We start from the raw sequence: 26,824 nt of genomic DNA, 5'->3' as shown, positions 1-26,824 counted from the left end.
TCCAGCCCCTGAGTATTTTTATGATCATTCCTTTAAATTCTTTATCAGGAATATTACTTATCTCTGTTATACTTAATTCTATTTCTGAGGTTTTTCTTGTTTTTTATTATGGATAACATTCCTGTGTCTCCTATTTTGCTTGATTTTCTATGTTCTTCTCCCCTTATGGATTAGGGGAAATGGCTACTTCTCAAGTTTAAGGAGTGGTTTTATGTATACTTTTCATTGTGTAGACTATGAGTGCTTGGTTCCTTTTGCTGGCTGACTGAAACTGTGGTTGTATATGCTAGTTATTCTTTTAAACTTTGTCTATTCACAGAGAGAAAAGAAAACAATAGTAAATTTGAAAAGAAAATTTATAAAATAAGGAAAAGGAGAAGTCATTTAAAAAGAAAAGAAAAAGAAAACAAAAAAAAGAAAAAAGAGAACTTGAAAGAAAGAACAAAACCAATAAGAAACAAAACAAAACAAGAGAAGACAAATTAAATATATATATACGAAACATGATATTTATATCTGAAATATATATACATATATATATATACATATACACATATATATGTAAATAAAGATGAAATAAAAATTAATTTTTTAGATGCAATATGATGGCTTGTTTTCTGTGTCCCAGCAGCACAGGGTGGCTAGCACAAGGTTGTGGACCCTGGTCTGGCTAAGGTTGTAAGCTCACTCTGAGTTAGACTTTGCTCCAGATATGCTTTCAAGGGGGAGGGGGAGAAAGTGTTGTCACAGTTCCTCAGTCCTGTTAAAGCATAGATTTTTTTCTATGCCCCAGTACATCTAGGGTTTCTGTGGGCTTGTGGAAACTGGGCTTGCTGAAGTCACAAATTCATTGAGGTGGCCTGACCTGTCCATTATGGTGTCTGGACTCTGGTCTAGTCTAGACTTCTAAGGTGGGGTGAGACTATAAACCATGTTGTTCTCTGATCCCTCTGACCTGAAGAGCTTTCCTGCAGCTTTTCCACCACTTGGTAGTGTTCTAAATTGCTTTTCAACCCATGAGTTTTCTTCTTTTCTGTGTCTAAGGGCAGGATTTGTTCTTGGTCCCTCAGCACTATCCCTCCACATTGCTGTCTACCAGTTTTGAGGTGGTATTTCCTTTTGTTGCCATGTCTCCATCTCTCTTACTATTCTCTTGCTGTTCTGTCTTTAATAGCTTTCAGTCAGCCCCCAGTTCTTCTTCAGGAGAAATTCTTCTATTAAGAAGTCTAATTTGCTGTATTCCTGGAGGAAGTGTATTTAGAGTCTTCCTGCATATCCATCTTGAACTGGAACTCTAAGATAAAGTTTCACTTTCATTCTTTTTTATTTGGATATCCAGTTTCTAACACGATTTATAGAAAATTATCCTTTTCTAATTGTGTATTCTTGGTTTCTGTGTCAAATATTACTTGAACATGCACATGGGTTTATTTCTGGGCTGTTAATTCTGTTCCACTTATTTATGCATCTGTTTTATTCCAGGTTCATACTATTTTGAATTTATCATAGACTGTAATATAGATTGAAATTGAAAAGCAGAATGCTTTGGGGAACCTGGATTAAGCATTCAACTCTTGCTTTGAGTTCAGGTCATGACTTCATAGTTGGCAAGTTCAAGCCCCACATTGCACTCTGCACTGACAGTGCAGACACTGTTTAGGATTCTCTCTCTCTCACTCTCTCCCCCTCCCGCTCTCTTTAGAGGTGCTCAAAGCAGCAGCACACCTAAAACTGCACCCTCTCAGGGTAATCAAGGTACACGAAGAGCTCTATTTACAGGAACTGAGTGTTGCTTTTGTAGTAGGACTTACCGTCTTCCTTTCTGATACACACCAGCCAGGTGACCCAGATGGAGGTGCCACTAGCTTCATTTCATTGTAAATGTCGTCCAAGAATTTTAGGAGCTCAGGATAAATCTTGATGAGCTTATCTGGATCAATCATATCAGGGGAGGTTGTTTTATTCATTTATTTTTTCCAGGGGAGGTTTTTAAAAGTATATTAATGATTTGGCACCAAATTACTCTCCATTATCAACATCTCCTACACTTCCCGTATCTGCTAGTCTGACTGGACCCCATTGTTGATGAATGCCCAGAGTCAGGACACAGCCACAATGCGGGTGGCTGAGGCCATCTTTTCCACATGCCAGTGAATATTGGGGAGAGAGATGTCCTTTGTCACAGTGTCGAGGTAGTGGTGAAAATACCATCAGGAGTTGACAATTGGTTTTGCACTCAGCAGCACCTGCAACAGGGAAGAGAACATCAGGCACATCTGTGGTCTCCAGCCAGTTGGAGGCAGCTCCTGAGGACCTATAACAGATGTGGCAGCATTTCTCCCAGTGCAGGGCCTGCATGGGTAACCACCACATTGAACCACGAAAGCACTGTGGAGTGGTCAGTCCAGTGGTGGTATGATGCCACCAGCTACTCTGTGAGTTGACCCAAGTACTCTCAGTAGAGATCTCTGCTGCCAGTGGCATCCTGCATGGTGGCCAGCACATCCATGGCATCCTGAACCTTGTCACCGAGGCCCATGACACCAAGAGAGCTATTATGGTCACCAGCAACTCCATGACTTGCATGGTGGACCCTGTGCAGTCTTCCTGATACAAGAAAACTGAAGTCCCCACACAGAGAAGAAGGTGCTGCCTGTAAAGGTGGTTTTCAGACCTTTGCCAGATTTGGGACTGGGCCTGTTCTGCAATGATGACCTTCAGGTGGGGCTTGAGGCCCTCTGTTGGGCAGCCTCAGGTGCTGGAAGCAAGAACCAGGAGCCTGGAGTGGCAGGGTGACTTCTTCAGTGCAGACAAGATCAGCTTCAGAAACGCTTCTAGGCTGATGAACACCCTGAACAGCTCTGTGGATATGGTACAAGTTTCTCACCACTGCCCTCTTGTGGTTGGCACAGGTCTGGTGCAGGGTTCTGAGGGTGACCGACAGGTGCTGCATGATGTGGTCTTCCGCAAGGAGAAATAGCAGCACTGACAGCAGCTGCACAGCCTTCTCCCTGAAGTAATACTTAAAACTTGTCACTTTAAACCCAGCTACCATTATGCCTGGACCTGACCATCATACATCTATGTTGAAACATGACTGCTCAGAGATTATTGATCTTATTTATTGTGACCAGATTTAAAAAAAATACCCCTATTGAAAATGCAGATGATAATTGGTTTACTGATGGCAGTAGCTTCGTGGATAACGGAGAGAGAAAAAGCTGGATATGTTATAGTTGAATTAAGATCATTGAGGCAAAAGCCCTCCCAATAAATACTTCTACTCAAAAGGTTGAATTAATAGTACTTACCCGTGTTCTTCAACTGGCAAAAAAAAGCCTAAAAAATAGTATTTATACTAACTCCAAGCATGCTTTTCTGTTGCTACATGCTCATGGAGCAATTTAGAAAGAAACGGGATTGCTATCAAGCCATAATTCTCCAATCAAATGTGAGCCTGAAATTATTCTTCTGGAGGCCATACACCTACCTACAGGAGTAACTATAATTCACCTCAAAGGACACCAAAAGAATATGACTTTAGAATCTAAAGGAAACAATTTGGCAAACTTTGCAGCCAAACAGGCAGGACAAAATAAATATTAAGTCTTATACCAGTCTTAATTCCAATACAGTCCATAACTCTAGTCTATTCAGACCATGAAATTTTCATAGCCCAGGAACAAGGATATTCAAAAAATGTGCAGGACTGTTTTTTTAAAAAATGAGGAAAAAAATCTTTTTTTTTCTTTAAGTTTATTTATTTATTTATTTATTTATTTATTTATTTTGATGGGGTCCCTGGTGGCTCAGTTGGTTAAGCATCCGACATTGCCTCAGGTAATGATTTCATGGCTTGTGAGTTCAAGCACCGCATTGGGCTCTGTGCTGAGAGGTAAGAGCCTGGAACTTCTCTGTGTCCAGGATTCTGTGTCTCCTTCTCTCTCTACCCCGAACCCACTTGCATTCTGTCTCTCTCAAAAATAAATACACATTAAATGTTTTTAAGTTAATTTATTTATTTTTGAGAGAGTGAGGGGGGCAGGGCAGAGAGAGACAAGAGAGAGAGTATCTAGCAGGCTTCTTGCTGTCAGCACAGAGTTCAATGCGGGGCTCACTCTCATCAACCATAAGATGGTGACCTGGGGTGAAATCAAGATCCAGATGCTAAACTGACTGAGAAACCTAGGCACCTCATGGGAAAAATCTTTATGCCCCCAAATAACCAATTGAAGATAATAAAGGTTTTATGCCAGGGTACTCACTTGGGCAAAAATTCTTTAAAAAATTTAATTAAAAATATATTTGATGGAGTAAATTTAACAGCTACAATAAAACAGGTCTACTGATCCTGTATTGTTTGTGCACAAGTAAATCCAGAAGGTGCACTTCACCCTCCCCCTTTAAAACCAGTCCAAAAACATGGAACATATCCAGAAGACTGGCAGCTTGATATCCCACAAATGTCTCCTTACAAAGGCTATAAGTTCCTACTAGAGTTTGTTTGTACTTTCATTGAGTGGATCCAACCCTTTCCATATAAAACTGAAAGAGGCAAGGAAGTAACCAAAGTTCTGTTGTGAGAAATTATTCCTATTTTGCCTTTTCACGATACTTCATCACCCTGGCATCCAAAATCCTCTGGGAAGATGGAGAAAGCTGATCAAACTTTAATACAACATTTTCTAAATTTAGTCTAGAGACCCAGGAAATCTGGGTCACTTTCTAACCAGTAGAACTCCTCTGAATAAGAACTGCTTTAAAACAATCTCTAGGACTCAGGCCTTTTGAGTTTCTGTATAGAAGATCATTCCGTACAATGGACCTGTTTTTAGATGAATACTGTAATACTTTATTATTTTTTTCACCAGAGGCTAGTTTAATTCATAAGTTACTTAATGAATATACTTATCACATGATCCCAAACCTGATTTAACTATAACTGAAAGTCCACCACATGTAACTCCTGGGTATATGGTTTACCTAAAAGATTTGAAGTCAAAGAGTGCCCAGGTAGCTCGATCTGTTAAGAGTCCAATTCTTTTTTTTTTTTTTTTTTTTTTTAATTTTTGGGACAGAGAGAGACAGAGCATGAACGGGGGAGGGGCAGAGAGAGAGGGAGACACAGAATCGGAAAGAGGCTCCAGGCTCTGAGCCATCCGCCCAGAGCCCGACGCGGGGCTCGAACTCACGGACCGCGAGATCGTAACCTGGCTGAAGTCGGGCGCTTAACCGACTGCGCCACCCAGGCGCCCCAAGAGTCCAATTCTTGATTTCAGCTCAAGTCAAGATCCCAAGTTCATGGGATTAAGCTCTGTATCAGAATCTGCACTGAGGATGGCTCCTGCTTAGAAGTCAAATATAGCAGGAGACTTAAATCCAAAATGGAAAGGTTTATATCAGGTCATATTAATATGTACTCCCACTGCAATAAAATGACAGGGGTACCCTTCAATGGACTCATATATCTAAAATAAGCTTACCTTATTCACAGGAAACCAATGAGCAAACTATTTTATTGTGCCTTCTTACTCCTGTGAACCTATAGAAGATCTCAAAATCCTCTTAAAACAACGATGAAGGTTGTATGTACAAGTACCATTATTAAAATGGAATGCTATGTATACACTTCAGGAGATAACAAACATGTCAGAGGGCTATTAAAAGATATGAAAACCGAAGATGGTGGAACAGCATGGAAGTTTTTTGTGTCTCACGTCCATGAAATACAGCCAGATCAGCACTAAAGCATTCCAGAACACATAGAAAACTGGAGCATTAACACAACAATCTGCACAGCCTGAACCACAGAATTCAGCAGGTACATGGCATGGAGAGGTGACCTTGGGGAGCAAGAAGTTGCGGAAAGGGAGGTGCTTTTGTGGGTGGAGAGAGGACAGAGACGGGGGTGGGGGGAGAATATGGGAAAAGCACTCCTTCCCAAAAGCAGCTGGAGAGAAAGTGGAAAATTGGAAACAGCTGCAGGGACTAAACTAAAAAGGGAGAAAGGAGAAAGGAGAAAGGAGAGGGATTAAATTCCATTAAGACTGCAAACAAGGGAAGCACAAAGTCTGCAACTCTGCAGCTCCATACCTGGCGGTGCTCTGGTGGTAAGGGCGAATCCCCAGGAACAGAGTGGGGTCCGGGAGGTTCTCAGGCCACACAGGGAAAAGCCGTTCCACTGCTGGAAGGACATTTGGTAGAGACTGTTGAAGCCACCTGGTCCCAGCAGACCCCAGAAAACAGCCACATTCTTTGGTGCTGGAACAAGGTCGTTAAGGGTGAAGCCTAGTGCCTGATGTGTGTTGTGATTTTCCATAATCCCTGAAAAGCTGCTGGTACACTATCTCGTGAACTTTTTCTGGGGCAGGCTGGCACCTGACTGCAGTCTCGGGGCACCGGCAGCAGCAGGGTCCAGAAAGTGTTTCTGGGTGCAGCCGACATTCGGCCCATTGCTCATTCTGACATTGCTCGGTGAGACCCTCCCACAGAGGAGCAGAACGAGTCAAAGCCACAGTCCTTCTGAAGTAAAGGGCCAGGGAAAACAGGCACATCTGAGACAAAACTCGGGAGAGAGGTACTGCCTGGGGTTTGGTCACAGACAGTGAAAAAGCGGGGAGTGGACGAAAGCTGAAGACAGAGGATGGGTGCACGATTGCTGATCGGGGAGAACAGAGTTCCGATACTAGAGACTGTGTAGCTGGGTGACGCCATTTTTACCACTCCTGCGCATGGGCATATGCACCTAAGAGCGCCACAACACTCCACCCCAGTAGGCTAGCAGCGCCATGTAGTGGAGAATGGAGCTGTTACACTGAGCCCCGCCCAACTGGGCCAACCTTGCTCTTCAAGAACACAAGTCTCACCACCTGCTTGGTTTATGGACTATAAAGCACTCATAGTCTGACTTCTAGGGGAAAAACGAAGTAATTTCAGTTCTATTTCAATCTGTTAGCAGGTCCATCTATTCAATTTTCTTTCTTTCTTTTTTTTGTCTTTTTCATTTCTTTTCTTTTTCCTGAATACAGTAATAGAAAAAATTCATGCTTATTTTAAATGTTTATTAAAAATATTTTCCTTTAATTTTTTTACTATATTTTTTACTTTTGCGTAAATTTTATCAAATTCTATTTTACTTCCATCATTTTATTTTCGTCTACTTCAGTGTGTTCACTTTTTCAAATTTTCTAATGATTTCCTTTTTTCCTTTTTCTTTTTTCTTTGTTTCGTTTCTTTTCTTTTTCTTGAATGCAGAAAGAGAAAAAATCATTTTTACTTTCAATCTCTATTAAAACTATTTTTCTTTAATTTTTTACAATATTTTTTATATCTGTGTAAATTTTTTCAAATTATATTTTACATCCATCATTTTATTTTAGTCTACTACAGAGTACTCACTTTTTCAAATTTTCAAATGATTTCCTTTTTCTTTTCTTTTTCTATTTTTCATGTCTTTTCTTTTTCTTGAATGTGGAAAGAGATGAAAATCATTTTTATTTTTCATTTTAATTAAAATATTTTTCTTTAATTTTTTCTACTATATCCGTTACTTTTGTGTGATTTTTTCAAATTCTATTTTACTCCCATCATCTCATTTTTCAGTGTATTCATTTTTTCAAATTCTCAAACGATTTCCTTCCCCCCCTTTTTTTCTCTAATCTGTCCAACCACTTTCAACACCCAGACCAAAACACACCAAGGATCGAGCATCATTTCTTCGATTTGTGTGTGTGTGTGTGTGTGTGTGTGTTTAATTTTTTAATTTCAATTTTAATATTTTTGTAATTTTGATTTTTCTATCTCATTAATTCCTTTTCTCCATTCAAAATGACAAAACGAAGGAATTCACCCCAAAAGAAAGATCATGAAGAAACGACAGTCAGGGATTTAACCAACACAGGTACAAGCAAGATGTCTGAATCAGAATTTAGAATCACGATAAGAATACTACCTGGAGTCAAAAATAGATTAGAATCCCTTTCTGCAGAGATAAAAGAAGTAAAAACTAGTCAGAATGAAATAAAAAAATGTTGTAACTGAGCTGCAATCATGGATGGATGCCGCAGCAGCAAGGATGGATGAGGCAGAACAGAGAATCAGTGATATAGAGGACAAATTTAAAGAGAATAATGAAGCAGAAAAAAAAAGAGGGAGATGAAGGCAAAAGAGCATGATTTAAGAATTAGAGAAATCAGTGACTCATTAAAAGGAACAACATCAGAATCAGAGGGGTCCCAGAAGAGGAAGAGAGAAAAATAAGGGTAGAAGGGTTATGTGAGCAAATCATAGCAGAAAATTTTCCTAACCTGGGGAAAGACACAGACAGCAAAATCCAGGAAGCACAGAGGACCCCCATTCGATTCAACAAAAACTGACCATCAACAGGGCATATCATAGTCAAATTCACAAAATACTCAGGCAAGGAGAGAATCATGAAAGCAGCAAGGGAAAATCAGTCCCTAACCTAAAAGGGAAGACAGATCAGGTTTGCAGCAGACCTATCCACAGAAACTTGGCAGGCCAGAAAGGAGTGGCGGGATATATTCAGTGTGCTGAATCAGAATAATATGCCTCCAAGAATTCTTTATAGAGCACGGCTGTCATTCAAAATAGAAGGAGAGATAAAAAGTTTCCCAGACAAACAAAAATTAAAGGAGTTTGTGACCACTAAACCAGCCCTGCAAGAAATTTTAAGGGGGACTCTCTGAGGGGAGAATAGATGAAAAAAGGAAAAAAAAAAAAGACCAAAAACAACAAAGACTAGAAAGGACCAGAGAACACTACCAGAAAGTCCAACTCTACAAGAAACATAATGACAATACATTTATATCTTTCGGTACTCACTCTAAACGTCCATGGGCTCAATGCTCCAATCAAAAGACATAGGGCAACAGAATGGATGAGTAAGCAAGATCCATCTGCTGTTTACAAGAGACCCACTTTAGACCTAAAGACAACTTCAGTTTGAAAATAAGGGGATGGAGGAACATCTATCATGCTAATGGTCAACAAAACAAAGCTGGAGAAGCCATACTTATATCAGACAATCTAGACTTTAAAATAAAGACTGTATCAAGAGATGCAGATGGGCATTATATCATAATCCAAGGGGTCTATCCATCAAGAAGACCTAACAATTGTAAACATTTGTGCGCCAAATGTGGCAGCACCCAAATATATAAATCAAGTAATCACAAACATAAAGAAACTCATCGATACTAATACCATGATAGTAGGAGACTTCAACACCCCACTCACAACAATGGACAGAGCATCTAATCAACAAATCAACAAGGAAGCAATGGCTTTGAATGACACACTGGACCAGATGGACTTAAGAGATATATTCAGAACATTTCATCCTAAAGCAGCAGAATATACATTCATCTCCAGTGCACATGGAATGTTCTCCAGAATAGGGCATATACTGGGACACAAATCAGCCCTAAGTAAGTATAAAAAGATTGAGATCATACTGTGCCTATTTTGAGACCACAATGCTATGACATGCAAAATCAACCACCAGAAAAAATTTGGAAAGGTAACAAATACTTGGAGACTGAAGAACATCCTACTAAAAAAATGAATGGGCTAAGCAAGAAGTTAAAGAGGAAATTAAAAAGTATATGCAAGTCAATGAAAATGATGACACCACAACCCCAAACCTCTGGGACACAACAAAGGTGATCAATAGAGGGAAGTGTATAGCAATCCAGGCCTTCCTAAAGAAGGAAGAAAGATCTCAGATACACAACCTAGCCTTACGCCTTAAGGAGCTGGAAAAAGGACAGCAAATAAAACCCCAAACCAGCAGAAGACAGGAAATAATAAAAATTAGAGCAGGAATTAATGCTATCGAAACCAAAAATAAAAAATAAATAAGCAGTAGAACAGACCCATGAAACCAGAAGCTGGTTCTTTGAAAGAATTAACAAAATTGATAAGCCACTAGCCAGTTTGATCAAAAAGAAAAAGGAAAGGACCCAAATAAAATCAAGAATGAAAGAGGAGAGATCACAACCACACAGCAGAAATAAAAACAATACTAAGAGAGTATTATGAGCAATTATATGCCAATAAAATGGGCAATCTGGAAGAAATGGTCAAATTCCTAGAAACATATACACTACCAAAACTGGAACAGGAAGAAACAGAAAATTTGAAGAGACCCATAACCAGTAAGGAAATTGAATTAGTAATCAAAAATCTTCCAAAAAACAAGAGTCCAGGGCCAGATGGCTTTCCAGGGGAATTCTACCAAACATGTAAGGAAGAGGCAACACCTATTCTCTTGAAGCTGTTCCAAAAAATAGAAAAGGAAGGAAAACTTCCAAACCCTTTCTATGAAGCCAGCATTACCTTGATTCCAAAACCAGACAGAGACCCCACTCAAAAGGAGAACTATAGACCAATTTCCCTGATGAACATGGATGCAGAAATCCTCAACAAGATATTAACCAACCAGATCCAACAATACATTAAGAAAATCATTCACCACGACCAAGTGGGATTTATACCTGGGATGCAGGGCTGGTTCAATATCCACAAAACAATTAACGTGTTTCATCACATCAATACAAGAAAGGACAAGAACCATATGATCCTCTCAATAGATGCAGAGAAAGCATTTGACAAAATACAGCATCCTTTCTTGATAAAAAAAAAAAACCTTCAAGAAAGTAGGGATAGAAGGAGCATACCTCGAGATCATAAAAGCCATATATGAATGACCCAACACTAATATCATCCTCAATGGGGAAAAACTGAGAGCTTTCCCCCTAAGGTGAGGAACAAGACAGGGATATCCACTCTCGCCACTGTTATTCAACAGTGTGTTGGAAGTCGTAGCCTCTGCAATCAGACAACACAAAGAAATAAATGGAATCCAAATCGGCCAGGAGGTGGTCAAACTTTCGCTCTTCGCACATGGCATGATACTCTACATGGAAAACCCAAAAGATTCCACCAAAAAAACTGCTAGAATTGATTCATGAATTCAGCAAAGTTGCAGGATATAAGATCAATGCACAGAAACCAGTTGCATTCCTATACACCAACAATGAAGTGACAGAAAGAGAAATCCAGGAATCGATCCCATTTACAGTTGCACAAAAAAACCATAAAATACCTAGGAATGAATCTAACCAAAGAGGTGAAAAATCTATACACTTAAAACTATAGAAAGCTTATGAAAGAAACTGAAGAATACACAGAAAAAAAAATGGAAAAAGATTCCATGCTTCTGGATAGGAAGAACAAATTTTGTTAAAATGTCAATACTACTCAAAGCCATCTACGTATTCAATGCAATCCCTATCAAAATAACACCAGCATTCTTCACAGGGCTAGAGTAAATAATCCTAAAATTTGTATGGAACCAGAAAAGACCCCGAATAGCCAAAGCGATCTTGAAAAAGAAAACCAAAGCAGGAGACATCACAATCCCAGATCAAGCTGTGCTACAAAGTTGTAATCATCAAGACAGTATGGTACCAGTACAAGAACAGACACTCTGATCGATGGAACAGAATAGAGAACCCAGAAACAGACCCACAAACGTGTGGCCAACTAATCTTTGGCAAAGCAGGAAAGAATATCCAATGGAATAAAGACAGTCTCTTCAGCAAGTGGTGCTGGGAAAACGACAGCAACATGCCGAAGAATGAACCTGGACCACTTTCTTACACCCTACACAAAAATAAAATGGATGAAAGACCGGAAGCCATCAAATACTCAAGGAGAAAGCAGGCAAACGCCTCTTTGATCTTGGCCACAGCAACTGCTTCCTCAACACGTCTCCAGAGGCAAGGGAAACAAAAGCAAAAATGAACTTCTGGGACCTCATCAAAATAAAAAGCTTCTGCACAGCAAAGGAAGCAATCAGCAAAACTAAAAGGCAACCGACAGAATGGAAGAAGATATCTGCAAATGACATATCAGATAAAGGCTTAGTATCCAAAATCTATAAAGCACTTATCAAACTCAACACCCAAAAAACAACTAATCCAGTGAAGAAATGGGCAAAAGACATGAATAGACACCTCTCCAAGGAAGACATCCAGATGGCCAACTGACACATGAAAAAATGCTCAACATCACTCATTATCACAGAAATACAAATCAAGACCACAGTAAGATACCATCTTACACCTGTCAGAATGGCTAACATTAACAACTCAGGCAACAACAGATGTTGGCTTGGATGTGGAGAAAGAGGATCTGTTTTGCATCGTTGGTGGCAATGCAAGCTGGTGCAGCCACTGTGGAAAACACTATGGAGGTTCCTCAGATAACTAAAAATAGAACTACCCTATGACCCAGCAATTGCACTACTAGGCATTTATCCACGGGATACAGGTGTGCTGTTTCGAAGGGACACATGCACCCCCATGTTTATAGCAGCAGTGTCAACTATAACCAAAGTATAGCAATACTCCCATATAGGAGTATTACTCGGCAATCAAAAAGAATGAAATCTTGCCATTTGCAACTACATGGATGGAACTGGAGGGTATTATGCTGAGTGAAATTTGTCAGAGAATCACAAATATTATATGATTTCACGCATATGAGGACTTTAAGGACAAAACAGGTGAACATAAGGGAAGGGAAACAAAATAATATAAAAACAAGGAGGTGGGTAAAACAGAAGCGACTCATAAATTTGGAAGAAAACTGAGTTTTACAGGAGGTGTTGTGGGAGCAAGGATGAGCTAAATGGGTAAGGGGCACTAAGAGTCTACTCCTGAAATCATTGTTGCAGTGTATGCTAATTTTGATGTATTTAAAAATTTTTTTAAAAATTAAATTAAAAAAAATAAATGCAGGGGCGCCTGGGTGGCGCAGTCGGTTAAGCGTCCGACTTCAGCTCAGGTCACGATCTCACGGTCCGTGAGTTCGAGCCCCGCATCAGGCTCTGGGCTGATGGCTCAGAGCCTGGAGCTTGTTTCCGATTCTGTGTCTCCCTCTCTCTCTGCCCCTCCCCCGTTCATGCTCTGTCTCTCTCTGTCCCCAAAATAAATAAACATTGAAAAAAAAAATAAATGCAAACTATTTGCACAATGTAAAAAAATATTCCAAAAAATATGAGAAAGGAAAGCTTCCAAATACATTCTAGAAGGTTAGCATTATCCTGCTATAAAACCAAGAACACCACACACACAGACACTGACACACACACACACACACACACACACCACAGACCATAACCCTGATGAGCACAGATGCAAAATTTCACAACAAATATTAGCAAATCACATACAATAATACATTTGAAAGATCATTCACCATGATAAGGTAGGATTTATTCCTGGGTTTCAAGGGCAGTTCAATGTTCAAATATCAATTGACATCATACACCATGTAAACAAAATGAAGGATTAAAAACCACATGATAATTAAATAGATCCAGAAACAAATATTTGACAAATATACATCCATTTGTGATAAAAAGTCTCAATAAAATGTGTTTAGTGAGAACATACCTCACGATAATAAAGGTCATACATGAAAAAAAAAACACAGGTATCATCATATTTAATGGTGAAAGTTGAGAGCTTTTCCTCTAAGGTCAAGAACAGGAGAAGAATATCAACTCTTGATACTTTTATTCAATGTAGTACTAGAAATCTTAGCCACAGCAATCAGATGAGAAAAATAAATAAGAGGTAGAAACATTGGTAAAGAAATTAAACTTTTGCTATTCACAGGTAAAATGATACTATACGTAGAAAATCCTAAATATTACACACACACACACACACACACACACACACAAACACACACAAATGAAAACAAAAACACTAGAGGTAATCATCTAATCCAGTAAAGTTGCAGTATATAAAATGAATACCCCCAAATTGGTAACATTTCTATACAATAAGAAGAAAGTAACAGAAAGAGAAATTTAAAAATTTCACAATTGCACAAATAGAATAAAATACCTAGGAACAAACTTAGCCAAAGAAGTGAAAGATCTGTTCTCTGTAAACTATAAAAAAATGATGAAAGTAATTGAAGGTGACACACACTAATGAAAAAGAAATATTCCATGCTCATGGATTGAAAGAATTAATGTTGTCCCAATATCCATAATAACCAAAGAAATTTACAGATTCAATACAATTACTATCAAAATACCAACAGCACTTTTACAAAACTAGAACACATAATACTAAAATTTGTATGGAATCACAGAAGGCCTCAAAGAGCCAAAGCAATACTGGATAAGAATAAAGCTGGAGATACCACAATTCCAGATTTCAAGATTTACTACAAAGCAGTAGTATTCAAAACAATATGGAGCTAGCACAAGTGTAGGCACATAGAACTTGTAGTTCTATGGTCAGTTTATCTGTGACATAGGAGGCAAGAAGTAAATCTAGACATTCTATGTAAAAGAATGAAACTAAACTACTTTCTAACACAATGCAAACAAACACAAAATGGATTAAAGATGTCAATGAGAGACCTGAAATCATAACAATCCTGGAAGGGAATACAGGTATTAAGTTCTCTGCATCAATCAAAGTAACATTTTTTTTTATTTACATGTGTCTGCTGAAGCAAGGGAAACAAGATCAAAAATAAACTATTGGGACTATAATAAAATACGTTTCTGAACAGTAAGGAAATAATCAACAAAATAAAAACACAACAAACTCAATGGGAAAAGATCTGTTTAAATGATATATGAGATAAGGGGTTCATGTCCAAACTATAGAAATAACTCATAGAACTCAACACCAAAAAAAAAAAAAAAAAAAAAGATTCAATTTAAAAATGGGCAGAGTACCAAGGGCTCCTGGGTGGCTCAGTTGGTTAAACGTCCAATTTTGGCTTGGATCATAATCTCATGGCTTGTGGGTTTGAGCCTCATGTTGGGTTCTGTGCTGACAGCTCAGAGCTTGGAGCCTGCTTCAGATTCTGTGTCTTTCTTTTGCTCTGACCCTCCCCCGCTCATGCTCTGTGTGTCTGTCTCTCTCAAGAAAAAATAAACATTAAAAAACTTTAAAAAATGGGCAGAGTACCTGAATATACATTTTCTAGAAGAAGACATACAGAAGGCCAACAGACACATGGAAAAATGTTTATCATCACTTATGATTAGTGAAATGCAAATCAAAACTACAATCACCTATCATCTCATACCTGTCAGAGTGGCTAAAATAAAAAAAACAAAAAAAAAAAACAAAAAAAACAAGAAACAACAGGTGCTGGCAAGAATTTGGAAAAAAAGGAACACTTGTGCCCTGTTGAGGGAATGCAAACTGGTGCAGCACTATGGAAGACATTATGGAAGTTACTCAAAAAGTTAAAAATAGAACTACCACAAGATCCAGTAATCACATTATTGGGTATTTACCCAAATATTCAAAAAAATTAATTCAAAGGGATACATTTTCCCTGATATTTATAGCATCCTTATTTATAATTGCTAAGATATGAAAGCAGCCCAATTGTCCGCTGACAGAAAAATGGATAAGAAAATGGATAAGTAGTGGATTATTACTCAGAAATAAAAAAAAAAATGAAATTTTGTCATTTGTTATAACAGGGATGGAACTAGAAAGTTATGTATTATTCTAAGCAAAATAAGTCCGTCATAAAAAGACAAATACAATATTATTTCACTGATATGTGAAAATTAAGAAAGAAAACAAATGAGCAAAAGGAAAAAAGAGAGAGAGAGAGGTAAACCAATACACAGATCATAACTATAGAGAACAAACTGGTGATTCGCAGATTACTATAAGGAGGTGGGAAGAGGGATGGATTAAATAGGCAATTGGGATGAAGGAGTGCACTTGTTGTTATGAGCACCAGGTGTTGTATGGGAGTGTTGGATTATTATATTGTGCAACAGAAGCTAATATTACAGTGTATGTTAACTAACTGGAATTTAAATAAAAATTAGAAACTACAAAAAATAAACTACACAGTGCCAACAAATAAATTTAAAATTTTTAAAAAATGAAATAGAAAATTTGAAAAGAATGATTATTAATAAAGACATTGAATCAGTAACCAAAACTTCTCAACAAATAAAAGTCTGGATGAAAAGGCTTTCCTGGTGAATTTTACCACTTAAAGAAGAATTAATGCCAATCCTTCTAGAAGCCTCCAAAATATAAAAGAGGAGGAATCACTTCCAAATTCACTTCAGGAGGACAGTATTATCTTGATACCAAAACCAGGCAAGGATACCACAAGAAAATAAAATTATAGGTCATTATCTCTGGTGAACATAGGTTCAAAACTCTGAAACATGATAGGAGCAAACCAATTTCAGTAATACCATAGAAGATACAGTAGAGGAATCAAGATACATTAGAAAAATCATACACCATGAGTGGGTGGGATTTATTACAGGGATAAGATATGGTTGAATCTGCAAATCAATGTGATAAGTCACATTAGAAAAATGAAATATAAAAAACATTGTCATCTCAATAGTTGCAGAAAAATCATTTAACAAAATTCAACATCCATTTATGACTAAAATTCTCAACAAAATGGATATAGAGGAAATATGTCTCAACATAATAAAAGCCACATATGTCAAGATCACAGCTCACGTTATATTAAGAGGTGGTAAGAGCTTTCCCCTAAAATCAGGAACAAGATAAGGGTGCTCTCTGTCATGACTTTTATTAAATGTAGTATTAGAAGTCTGAGCCATAGCAACTAGGCAAGAAGAATAAATAAGTTTTCCAAATTTGTAAGGAAGAAGCAAAGCAATGAATATTAGCCGACAGCATGATATTACATTTAAAAAACCCTAAAGACTGCACCAGGGGCGCCTGGGTGGCTCAGTCAGTTAAGCGTCCGAATTCAGCTCAGGTCATGATCTCACAGTCCGTGAGTTCGAACCCCTGGTTAGGCTCTGTGCTGACAGCTCAGAGCCTGGAGCCTGCTTCAGATTCTGTGTCTCCCTCTCTCTCTGCCCCTTCCCTGCTCATGCTCTGTCTCTCTTTCTCTCTCAAAAATAAATAAAAACACATTTAAAAAATTAAAAAAAAAGATTGTACCAAATATCTACTAGAACTAATAAATGAATTCATAAAGTTGCAGGATATAAAGTAAATACTCAAATAAATATTGCTGTTTATTCACTAGCAGGGTAACAGAAAGAGAAATTAAGAAAAAAATCCATTTATAATTGCATCAAAAAGAACAAAATACCAAGAAAACATTTAAACAGTTTTAACAGCTGTGAACTGCAAACTATAAGACATTTATGAACGAAATGGAAGAACACACTAACAAATGGAAAAATATGCCATTTCTATTGGTTAGAATAATTAATATTAAAATCCCCACACTAAGTCAAGCAATCTATACATTCAAAGAAATCCTTCCTAAAATTCCAATGATAAATTTCACAGAAAGAGAACAATCCTAAAATTTTTATGGAATAACAAAAGGTCCTGAATAAGCAATCTTGAGAAAGAAGAGTAAAACGAGATATCATGTTCCCAGATTTCAAATTGTATTACAGTCACTGTTCTCAAAACATTTTGGTATCAGCATGAAAACAGACACACCATTCAATGGAATATAATAGAGAACCCAGAAATAAATCCATGTATATACAGTAAATTAATTTATGACAAAGAACCATGAATATACAATGGGGAAAAAACAGTTACAATTAATAATGTTAGGGAATCTGGCCAGTCAACTGCAAAACAAATAAATAAATAACTCCTAGGGGCATCTAGGTGGCTCAGTCAGTTGAATGTCTGACTTTGGCTCAGGTCATGATCTCATGGTTCGTGGGTTCGAGCCCCACGTTGGGCTCTGTGCTGACAGCTCAGAGCCTGGAGCTAGCTTTGGATTCTGTGTCTCCTGCTGTCTCTGCCCCTCCCCTGCTCATGCTCTCTCTCTCTCTCTCTCTCTCTCTCTCTAAAATAAATAAACATTAAAAAAATAAATAACTCCTATATTTCACCATATACAATACTTAACTCATGGTAGATTAAAGATTTGAATGTAAAACCTGAAATCTTACCATTCATAGAAGAGAAAAAAATAAGCAGTAATCTCCTTGTCATCAGTCTTGGTGATGATTTTTTTTATTTGACACTGAGAGCAAAGGTAAAAAAAGAAAAAAAAATAATTGGCTCTACATCAAACTTACAAGCTTCTTCACAACAAAGGAAAATATCAACAAAATGAAAAGACAACTGCTAAATGGGAGAAAATGTTTGCAAATTATTTTTCTGGTAAGAAGTTAATATCCAAAATATATAACAAACTCATACAAGTAAGCAACAACAACAACAACAACAACCATACAATCTGATTTATAAATGAACAGATCTGAGTAGACATTTTTCCGAAGAAGATATAGAGATAGCCAACAGGTAACATGAAAAGGTGCTCAATATCACTAATAATAAAGGAAATACAAATCAATATGTCCCTGAGGTATTACCTCAAACTTGTTAGGATGGCTATAGTAAAAAGATATATATATATATATATATATATATATATACACACACACACACACATATGTATGTGTATATATATACATATGTATGTGTATATATATATATGTATGTGTATATATATACATATGTATGTGTATATATATATATGTATGTGTATACACACACACACACACACACACACACACACACCTCCATACTTATTGAAGTATTATTTACAATAGCCAAGATACGAAAACAATCTGGGGCACCTGGATGGCTCATTCAGTTAAATGTCATATGTATGCTCAGGTCAGGATCCCATAGCTCATGAGTTTGAGCCCTGCATCAGGATCCTCACTGACAGTGCAGAGCCTGCTTGGGATTCTCTCTCTCTCTCCATTTCTCTCTGACTCTCTCTCTCTCTCAACCTGTCTCTCTCTCTCCCTCTCTCATAATAAATAAACTTTAAAAACCTGAGAGTTCATAGATTAATGAATTATTTTTAAAACTATAATACACACATACACAAACATATGCATACACATAAACGTACATACATACAATGGAGTGTTATTCAGCCATGAAAACAGAAACTCATTTTTGACAATATGGATAGGCCATGAGAATCTTATGCTAAGTGAAATCAAGTCAGATAAAAAGAGAAAAATGCCAAATTATCTCATTTATATGTGGAATTAAAAAAATCAATCCCATAGATACATAGACCATTTTGTTTGTTACCAGAAGTGGAAAGTCGGGAAGGTGAAATGGGTGAAGATAGTTTTAAGGCACAAACTTCTAGTTATAAAATAAAGCATTCAGATGAAATGTACTGTTGGTGACTATTATTAGTACACAGTATTGCATACTTGAAAGTTGCTTTCAGGTAGTAGATCTTACAAGTTCTCATCAATAGAAAAATATTGTTACAATGTATGGCAATTCTTGTTAACTAATCTTATTGTGATCATTTTGCAATATATACAAATACTGAGGATTATGTTCCACACCAGAAGGTATATAACGTTATGTCAATTATATCTAAAAAATATACTTAAACATAAGCTCTAAAACCATAAATTCTGGACACTGTACTGGACAAAGAATTCTTGGTATAATACCCAAAGTCCAAGTAACAAAAGCTACAGTAGCTAAGTGTCACATTAACCTAAAAGTCTTATTTATGGCAAAGGAAACAATTAAATAAAAATGCAACAAGGGAATGGGAGAAAATATCTGCAGACCTCATTTTAGACAAATTGTTAATATCCAAAATATATAAGGAACCCATATAACTCAGTAACAAAAAAAAAGTTCCCTAACAACTCAATTAAAAATAGGCAAAGGAAGTGAGTGGATACTTCTCAAAAGGAGACACATGGTCAACAGATATATAAAATTGTGATCAGCATCACTAATCATCAGGGAAATGCAAATCAAAACTGCAATAGATATCACCTCCCACTTGTTAGAATGCTTATTATTAATAACAACAAAGAAGAAGAAGTGCTGGTCAGAATGTGCAGAAAAGGTAACCCTTGTATACTCTGGGAATTTAAACTTGTGTAGTCACCTTGAAAAGCATATGTAGGATTCTCAAAAATTTGAAAATACAATTACAATTAGGGGTGTCTGAATGGCTCAGTTAAGTGTCCGACTTCAGCTCAGGTCATGATTTCACAGTTTGCAAATTTGCACCCAGCATTGGGCTCTGTGCTGACAGCTCAGAGCCCGGAGCCTGCTTCAGATTCTGTGTCTTTCTCTCTCTGTGCCCCTCCCCCAGTCTCTCTCTCTCTCTCTTTCTCTCTCAAAAATAAATAAGCATTAAAACATTTTTTTAAAAAAAGAAAATAGAATTGCAATTGGATTCAGCACCCCCACTTCTTTTTTTAATGTTTATTTATTTATTTTTGATATATAGAGCCCAACTGGGGGGTGGGCAGAGAGGGAGACAGAATTTGAAGCAGGCTCCAGGCTCTGAGCCATGAGCACAGAGTCCAATGGAGGGCTTGAATCCATGAACTGTGAGATCATGACCTGAGGCAAAGTCCAATGCTTATCCAATTGAGCCACCCAAGAGTCAACAACCCCATTTCTGGGTGTATATCTAAATTAATTGAAATGTGTATCTCAATAAGGTATCTGCACTTCCATGTTTATTGTTTCATCATTTACAGTAGATAAAATAAGGAAACAAATTAAATGTCCATCAACCAATGAATGAATAAAAAATGTGGCAAAATATGGAATGTGGTATATAATGGAATATCATTCAGCCTTAAAACGTAAGGACATTTTGCCATTTGCAATTACTTAGATGAGTCAGAAAGACATTATCCTAAGTGAAATAAATTTGACTAAAACAGCTACCATATTATTTCAGTCATATTTGGAATCTCAAAATACACTTGAATAAACAAAAAGCAGAATCAGACCTATGAATGCAAAGAACAAACTGATGGTTGCCAGAGGTGAAACAGGTGGAGTAATAGACAAAATGGGTGAAAGAGAGCAGGAGATACTGTCTTCCAGTTATGTAATGAATAAGTCATAGGAATAAAAGGCACAGCATAAGGACTATAGTCAATTATATTTAAATAGTGTTGTATGGTGACAAATGGCAGCTACAGTTGCAGTGACAATAGCATAACGTATAAACTTGTCAAAGCACCACGTTGTACGTGAAAAACTAATGTAACATTTTATGTTATATATACTAAAATAAGTTTTTAAAATATTAGTTGACAAAAAGTAAAAAAAAAATCTAGAAAGTATTTAGCCCAGTGCCTGGTACACAGTAAACCTCAATAAATGAAAAAGCTAGACAAATATGCACATACAAGGTCAACATACATATGCTTGTATACATATGTACATATATACATAGAAATGCATGCAAGTTAATTACTCATATAACATTCTGTCTTGCTTATAGAGTATTATTTACCATTCACAAATGAAACTAGTTACCATTTTATAAGTCAGCCTGAATTTTACACCTTGTAGTCAATCTAGGGAACCACTTTTAACCAGATATCTTCTGCTCAAAGCCTAGGGTTGATGTTCTTTAATGTTTAACCAGTGAAATTAATTATTAGCTGGACAATTCAGAGCTTTGCTTAAGATGTTAACTGATATTTATCATTATCTCTAATATGCGCATGTGTGGTATACATATTTTCACAACTCAAATTTGAAATCTATAATCTAGCAATAACTTGTTATACCAAGCAACCAGAACTTCCTGGGAGGCTAACATCTATATAGAGGGAATATCCAATCCTTCTAAAACTATGGGAAAAAAAAAACTTCTGTGGTTATGATTTTATAACAATAATGCCTTATTTTGTCCTTTATATTGCAACTTTGTGGCATTTATGTTTATAGCATTATAAAATCATACCATAATTAAAGTATAATTATTCACATTTGAGAAATAATTTGAAAACAATGTGTGACATCTTCTATATTCTCTCAGAAAATGTACAGTATCCATGAATAAATTGAATTCTAAGAAAATGATTTTCTCTAGAACTTAATACCACCAAGTTTTCAGTCTAGAGCAAAGATGATGGAAGTCACTATAACTGAAATACACCATTTTTCACCGTGGAAATGCCCAGTTACTCAACTATCTCTGAGTTCATGCTTATTAGCAAATATTCATTTGGACATTACTACCTAATGGCCTCAAACAAAATATTTAACCTGTTGGTGCCTTAGTTTCCTTCTCTGTAAAAGGGAGATAATAAAAACACCTTCCTTATAGTCAATAATACTATAGTGTACACTTAAAAATATTGTTGAAAAGTTTATCTCATGATAGATGTTCTTATCACAGTTAAACAAATTTAACCACCATTACCACCACAACAAAATATATCTGCTTCAAGAAGTTTAAAAGGTTTAAATAAGTTAATATATGTAACATCATTGGAACAGTGGCTGGCACACAGTGTAAAATCAACAACAAACAAATAAATGCAATATGCCATAAAAAAATAAAAAGCAGAATATTTGTGAAAAACAATGCAAGCTTCTCCACCTAATCCATGGTTTACTACTAAATTTGGTAATAATTTAAATCATTGTATTTCATGTCTTTTGGAAAGTGCAGGAACACTGAGGGCTTGTTTTCATGGGTTAAAAATTATTTGTCTGGCAAGATGCTGGTGGAATCATGTTGCACATTTTAAATTACTTCAGTGCACAGCTACTTATGTACCGCTGTAAGCAAGTGCATATGAGTTCAAGAAACTCTTTCCACTTGTTGCTTACATTTTAGATACCAAAAAATTGAAGCAGCAAATTTCCTCTATGTCTAGTAACTCTGAATATTAGGTATATTTTCTAACTCCACAGTTCTTGTAAATCATTAGTATAAACTATGAAAAATTGTATTTTGAGCACTTTATTTAGGAAAGAATTCATTATTCTAAAATATTTTAATCTCATTATTTTTTGTTTGAGATAGAGTAAAGTCTATTTTTGAAAAAAAATATTCAATAACACATTTTGTTTTGTCTGACTAAATTTTGTTTCTCATGTTTACAGTGTTTTAAATTTTAAATGTGTGTGTTACAGTTCAAATTGAAGGAAGGGACATATATACTACTCAGTTATTTTGGAATTAAAGGGTGTGCATATTTTATGTATTTCATTTGCAACAAAAATATTGCAAAAAAATTTTCTAGCTTCATTTCCCCAAATACTGCAAGATACCTATTTTACAGTCATGAAGGAACTGAGAGTATCAAGAGAAAAAGGGAATCTCTACTTTTTAAAAAATTTTTTTTAATGTTTATTTATTTTTGAGACAGAGAGAGACAGAGCATGAACAGGAGAGTGTAAGAGAGAGAGGGAGACACAGAATCTGAAACAGGCTCCAGGCTCTGAGCAGTCAGCACAGAGCCCGATGCGGGGCTTGAACTCACAGACGGTGAGATCATGACCTGGGCCGAAGTCAGACGCTTAACTGACTGAGCCACCCAGGCACCCCAAGGGAATCTCTACTTTTGAAACCACTTGATATTTCACAAGTTGTCACAGGTAATTGGAAACTGGTACACATGCAACCAAGTTTCTGGTTTTATGGAACAGATTTTACAAGACCCTGCTTACACCCCAAACCCCATAATTCCAATTGGAATGGTCCATTCCACTTACATCAAGACTATTCGTCTTATTGTCCTCACACAACTTGTCTCCATACCTCCAGTGTTGCTCTTCTCCAATTGGTTCCCACTAATTTCACTCTTCTTAAATCCATGTGTCATCATTTTATTATCATTTGTAAATACCTGGGTCGCAAAAGGAGAAGAATTGAGGCTATAAAGTGAGCCAGAAAGGAGGTGCCATTGGAGCATTCTTCTCCTTCTTGATCGACCACTTGAACTTTGTTCATAGTGATCCTTTTATGTGGCATCATGTCTTTGAGGAAGATCCCGTGTCCCAGCCTCCTATACTCATGAAGGTAGTATCTAGTCACCATTCAACACTGAGTCTAGGGTCTCTTTTCAGACTCTGTTTGGTTGAACTTATATGTCATAGGTAGAACTGGTGTGTCCTTATGAGTTGTACCTTTTCCACATGTGTCTCAAACCAGTTTGTGTAGTTTATTACAACTATTTGCAAAAATTACACCTATGGATAAAATTCCCTTGAGACAGTAGACATTTGTTATGTACATGTGAAATTCACTTAGCTGTTAGTTATTATTTTCGTTTTAATATAGAATAAACCATGTTTTTTGACTAAGTGAAGGATTGAATGTTAGATGGACTTTACTTGTTTGTATGATAAGTTACATACTCCAGATCTCGGTGGCAGTACCAACCACCTTATGCTGGAAAGCTTCCCTAAGTCCTCCTTCTTGGGGTTAATATTTTTCCCACAGTACCTCCTACCACAATGTGCTAATGATTTTAGAGAGGTACTCACCACTAGATAGCTTCAGGTTTGGGAGCTAAAGAATAAATTTGCCCTAATTAAATTCATTCCAACAACTGAATTGTTGTAGTAAAGATCAGCCATGATAACATGAGCATGATTTCTAAGATTTGTTATTTACACGACCAACATGCAGTAAAGACAACTTTTTAAAATATACAAAAGTCTGATATTTTACGTTTTATTCTTAAATAATTTCAAATTTACAGAAAATTAGTATTAATAATGGTAATAGTAAATTCGTATAAATATTAATAATAGTACAATAAACAATTAATACACCCTTTGCCTAGATTCACTTATTAACTTTATACCCCGTTTGCTTTATCATCTCTCTCTCCATCTCTCTCCCTTTCTCTCTCATCAGTTGCACACATTATGATCTTTGTTTCTAAATATTTAATTATGTATTTCCAAAGAATATGCATATTTTCCCACAGAATCACAGTGCAGCTATGAACTACAGAAAAATATAGCATGAATACAATACAATTGTACAAATATTTGAGTGCAGAAGTGTAAAAATGAAGAGCATTCCATTACAGGGAAACGATGCCTCCAAAAAGGATGAACAGGTAATGACACATCATGGTATGAGAATCTAAGGAAAAACATTGGCATTGGATCCTACTTTTAATCTGTACAGTGAAGAAAAAAAACGTTAGTACAAATATTTCCTATTTTATACTTTCCTGAGAGACAGACTTAACATTCAACATTTTTTTTAGAGCCCTTGTAACATCCTTATTCCTAAGACTATAAATTAAAGGGTTCAGAACAGGAGTGAGTATGGTGTAAAAGACAGATACAATCATGTCCTTCTCAGGGGTGTGGTAGGTGTTGGGGAGCATGTAGGTGTAGACAGCAGCCCCATAGAAGAGGACGACCACGGTCATGTGGGAAGAACAAGTGGCAAAGGCCTTCTTCTGTCCCTCTGCTGACTTCATCCTGTGGATGGTGAAGAGGATGAAAGAATAGGAGCTTGAAATGACTGTCACAGGGAAGAGGAGTGAGATGACACAACAGAGGTACATGAATGTCTCATAGAGGGAAGTGTCTGAGCAGGAAAGTTTCATTACAGCAGGAACTTCACAGAAGAAATGATAGATCTCCCGAGATCCGCAGAAGGGGAAGGTCATGGTGATGGGGGTTATCATAAATCCATCCACAGATCCCAGAAACCAGGAAGAAGACACCAGGAGGAGACACACCCTATTGTTCATGAGGATAGGATAACGGAGTGGATGGCAGATAGCCACATAGCGGTCATAGGCCATAGCTGCTAGAAGGAAAAATTCTGAACCTCCTAGTGTCAAATAGAGAAACATCTGCATCCCACATTCGGGGGCTGAGATCTTATTCACACCCATGACCTGGTCCATGAGCATCTTGGGCACAGTGACAGAAATGTACATCACATCCATGAGAGACAACTGGGTGATAAAAAAGTACATGGGATTATGAAGGTGAGCATCAAAGTATATCAGAAGGATCAGGATGATGTTTCCAGACAAAGCCATCAGGAAATCCACTAAAATGACCACACAAAGGAGAGCTGGGTGCTTGGATTGACTGAAGAGTCCCACTAGGTCAAAATCTGATTGTCCAGTATGGTTGTTCACCCAAGTGTTGTTCTCCATTGGATATCACCTGGATCACCAAGGAAAACTATGGAGTTAATAGATCACTAATGGGATATGATCACCTGAAATAAATTTTTAGTGAGCTTGTGTGTGTGTGTGTTTATGTTTACAGGTGGCAACCCAGTATAGTAATAAGGGGACTTTCCAAGGGCTAGTGTATATTAGGATTAAAAATTACCTGTAATTGAACAAATTTAATTGAATTCTAAGAATTCACATATGTGAATCAAAAATATTTGTTCCCCAAAGATAACAAAAACACAAATCAAAAAGATATATGCACCTCTAGGTTTATTATTTTTTTCAAATCTTTATGACATTTATTTTTTCATGTTTTTCTTTCAATTCCACTTAGTTAACATATAGTGTAATATTAGTCCCAGGTGCACAATATAGTGATTAAATACTTCCATATAACAAGTGCACTCCTTAATCCCCATCACTTATTTAACCCATCTCCCACCAACCTCCCCTCCGGTAACCATCAGTTTGTTCTCAGTAGTAAGAGCCTGTTTCTTGGTTTGCCTCTCTCTCTTGTTTTCCCTTTGCTCATTTGTTTTCATTCTTAAATCCACATATGGGTGAAATCATATGGTATTTGTCTTTCTCTGACTGACATCTTTTGCTTAACATAATACTCTATAACTCCAAACATGTCGCTGCAAATGGCAAGATTTTATTATTTTTCATGAGTAATATTGCGTTATAAATTTATATATACACCCTTATGCTTATGGCAGCATTATTTACAACAGCCAAGATATGTATTTACATATCTTGACATGGGCACTTGAG

The 26,824-nt window shown here is 36.9% G+C and overlaps 1 protein-coding gene and 1 pseudogene across 1 annotated transcript; both read right to left on the bottom strand.

Moving 5' to 3' along the window:
* Window positions 1-1,725: 1,725 nt before the first annotated feature.
* On the bottom strand, window positions 1,726-3,055 carry LOC122478899 (annotated as a pseudogene).
* A 22,008-nt stretch (window positions 3,056-25,063) lies between these two features.
* On the bottom strand, window positions 25,064-26,026 carry LOC122469317 (olfactory receptor 2T29-like). Its single transcript, XM_043556649.1, has one exon. The coding sequence runs from the start codon at window positions 26,024-26,026 to the stop codon at window positions 25,064-25,066; it is 963 nt and encodes a 320-aa protein (XP_043412584.1).
* Between the last annotated feature and the right edge of the window lie 798 nt (window positions 26,027-26,824).

The sequence above is a fragment of the Prionailurus bengalensis genome, chromosome A1 (assembly GCF_016509475.1).
Source record: "Prionailurus bengalensis isolate Pbe53 chromosome A1, Fcat_Pben_1.1_paternal_pri, whole genome shotgun sequence".
NCBI lineage: Eukaryota > Metazoa > Chordata > Mammalia > Carnivora > Felidae > Prionailurus > Prionailurus bengalensis.
Note: the sequence above shows the minus strand (reverse complement) of the source record. Positions and strands in the feature narration are given on the sequence as shown.

Excerpts from the sequence above, each read along its gene's own strand:
- LOC122469317 (XM_043556649.1), bottom strand. The coding sequence starts at position 26,026 with ATGGAGAACAACACTTGGGTGAACAACCATACTGGACAATCAGATTTT.